Genomic DNA, 1,739 nt, shown 5'->3' with positions numbered 1-1,739 from the left:
AAATGTATATACAATATCCTGTGTTGATCAACTCCCTTGGCGTATTTTGGTCTCCCTTCCCGGATAGTGTACCATATAATATACCTATAGACGGACTAACGACACAGATACAATACCAATCACCGCTGTTTGTACCTAGCCAAGGTGTAGGTGTTGCTATACAGGCCTTGTACTGCCGCGCCACAGCATGTCACGTCAACTTGGTACGATGCCTACTACACTGCAACTAACTTCGTGTAACGTAAAGATATCGACATATACTGAACTTAATGTAATACCCGTGGATCCATCCCACAATTCTTATAACATGATGCCATCCCTGTTGGGCGGGTTGACACCGAGGTTTAAAGTTTTAAGTACGAACTTTTTTTGACTGACATTGCCCGTGAAGACGGTCATGAGGAGTCACAGTGGCCTGTAGCCGAATCGGAGCGATGAGATACAAATATCTAAAGCCAACCCCAAAACAAAAAACTGAAATTATCCCAATTTAATCGAGTTGTTTGTATGTATTTGGGATCGCAGCATACACGAAGATATCCTCAAGGTCACGGACGGCAAATGTCTGCTCACCACGAGGAAGCTGGTACATAAGGAGATAAAGAAAGATGCCAAAACAACCATCAATTGGACCTACTCAGTCGCATGGGAGGTATGTATTGGTTGCAAGTATATGTCTACTACGCATAGGAACTGTGCAATATGGTACGGAGAGAAGTGTCGAGAGAGAGAGTACTGGGGTGTCTGTACGAGAGGGAACTGAAAGGCAAGGCAGGCATACAAGAAGGGCATGAAACTAGTAAAGTCGCATGGAAATTGTGGACGCATGCTATACGTGTATATATATATGTATATGTATATATATATAAATATATATATATATATACATATATATATGTATATATATACATGTATATATATGTATATGAATATATATATATAGATATACCGATATATAGATCTATATATATTTATATATATACATATACATACAATATATCAATCTCGCAGTAAGATATGTATCTGCCCATTCCAGATCCAATCACATACACATACCCACCCACAAACATATTTTACACACCTTTCCAAGTCGTTAACATATACAGTTGTGTACCTATTCAACACCATTCATACCTACACTCTCCTTGCTTTGTTCGGCTGGTAATTGCAGAAGAGTGACATTCCCTGGGCGTCTCGGTGGGATATGTATCTGTCCATGTCGGATGCGCGTGTACATTGGCTATCCATGCTCAATAGTCTGTTGATTGTGCTGTTCCTGTCTGGTATCGTCGCCATCATTATCATCCGCACACTCAGGAGGGATATTGCACGGTATAACGATCTGGAAGGTAAGTGAGAGAGAGAGAGAAGAAGTCGGAAGGGTGAAAGTGGGGGAGTGTGTGTGTATACGAGTGCATGTACATGTATGCGGATTTGTTGGTTGCCCATGAGCGATGGTAGAGAAGGTGATTGGGCGTGTATGTGTATATAATTAGACCACTATATATGTGTGTGTATTGGTTGATGTGCAATGGTAGAGAAGGTAGACGGGTGTGTATGTGTATACAAGTAGACAGGTATATGTCTATTTATTAGGTAGATAAGGGTGGGTGTGTGTAATGTAGACAAGTATATATGTATTTATTAAGTAGATGAGGGTGTGTCTCGTATATCCATAAAATAGATAAGGGTGTGTATATGAATAGAAGTGTTGGGTGAATGGTTATAGGCTTTAGGGT

The 1,739-nt window shown here is 40.4% G+C and overlaps 1 protein-coding gene across 1 annotated transcript; it reads left to right on the top strand.

Moving 5' to 3' along the window:
* Positions 1 to 1,171: 1,171 nt before the first annotated feature.
* SARC_14810 (hypothetical protein) lies at positions 1,172 to 1,357 on the top strand (the record flags this gene model as incomplete). Its single annotated transcript, XM_014291058.1, has 1 exon — positions 1,172 to 1,357. A coding segment is annotated over one exon (186 nt), but the record flags the coding sequence as incomplete, so codon positions are not given.
* Between the last annotated feature and the right edge of the window lie 382 nt (positions 1,358 to 1,739).

Source organism: Sphaeroforma arctica, assembly GCF_001186125.1.
Source record: "Sphaeroforma arctica JP610 unplaced genomic scaffold supercont1.5131, whole genome shotgun sequence".
In the NCBI taxonomy this organism is placed as follows: domain Eukaryota; class Ichthyosporea; order Ichthyophonida; genus Sphaeroforma; species Sphaeroforma arctica.
The sequence above is the reverse complement of the archived record's forward strand: the minus strand, read 5'-3'. Positions and strand labels throughout refer to the sequence as shown.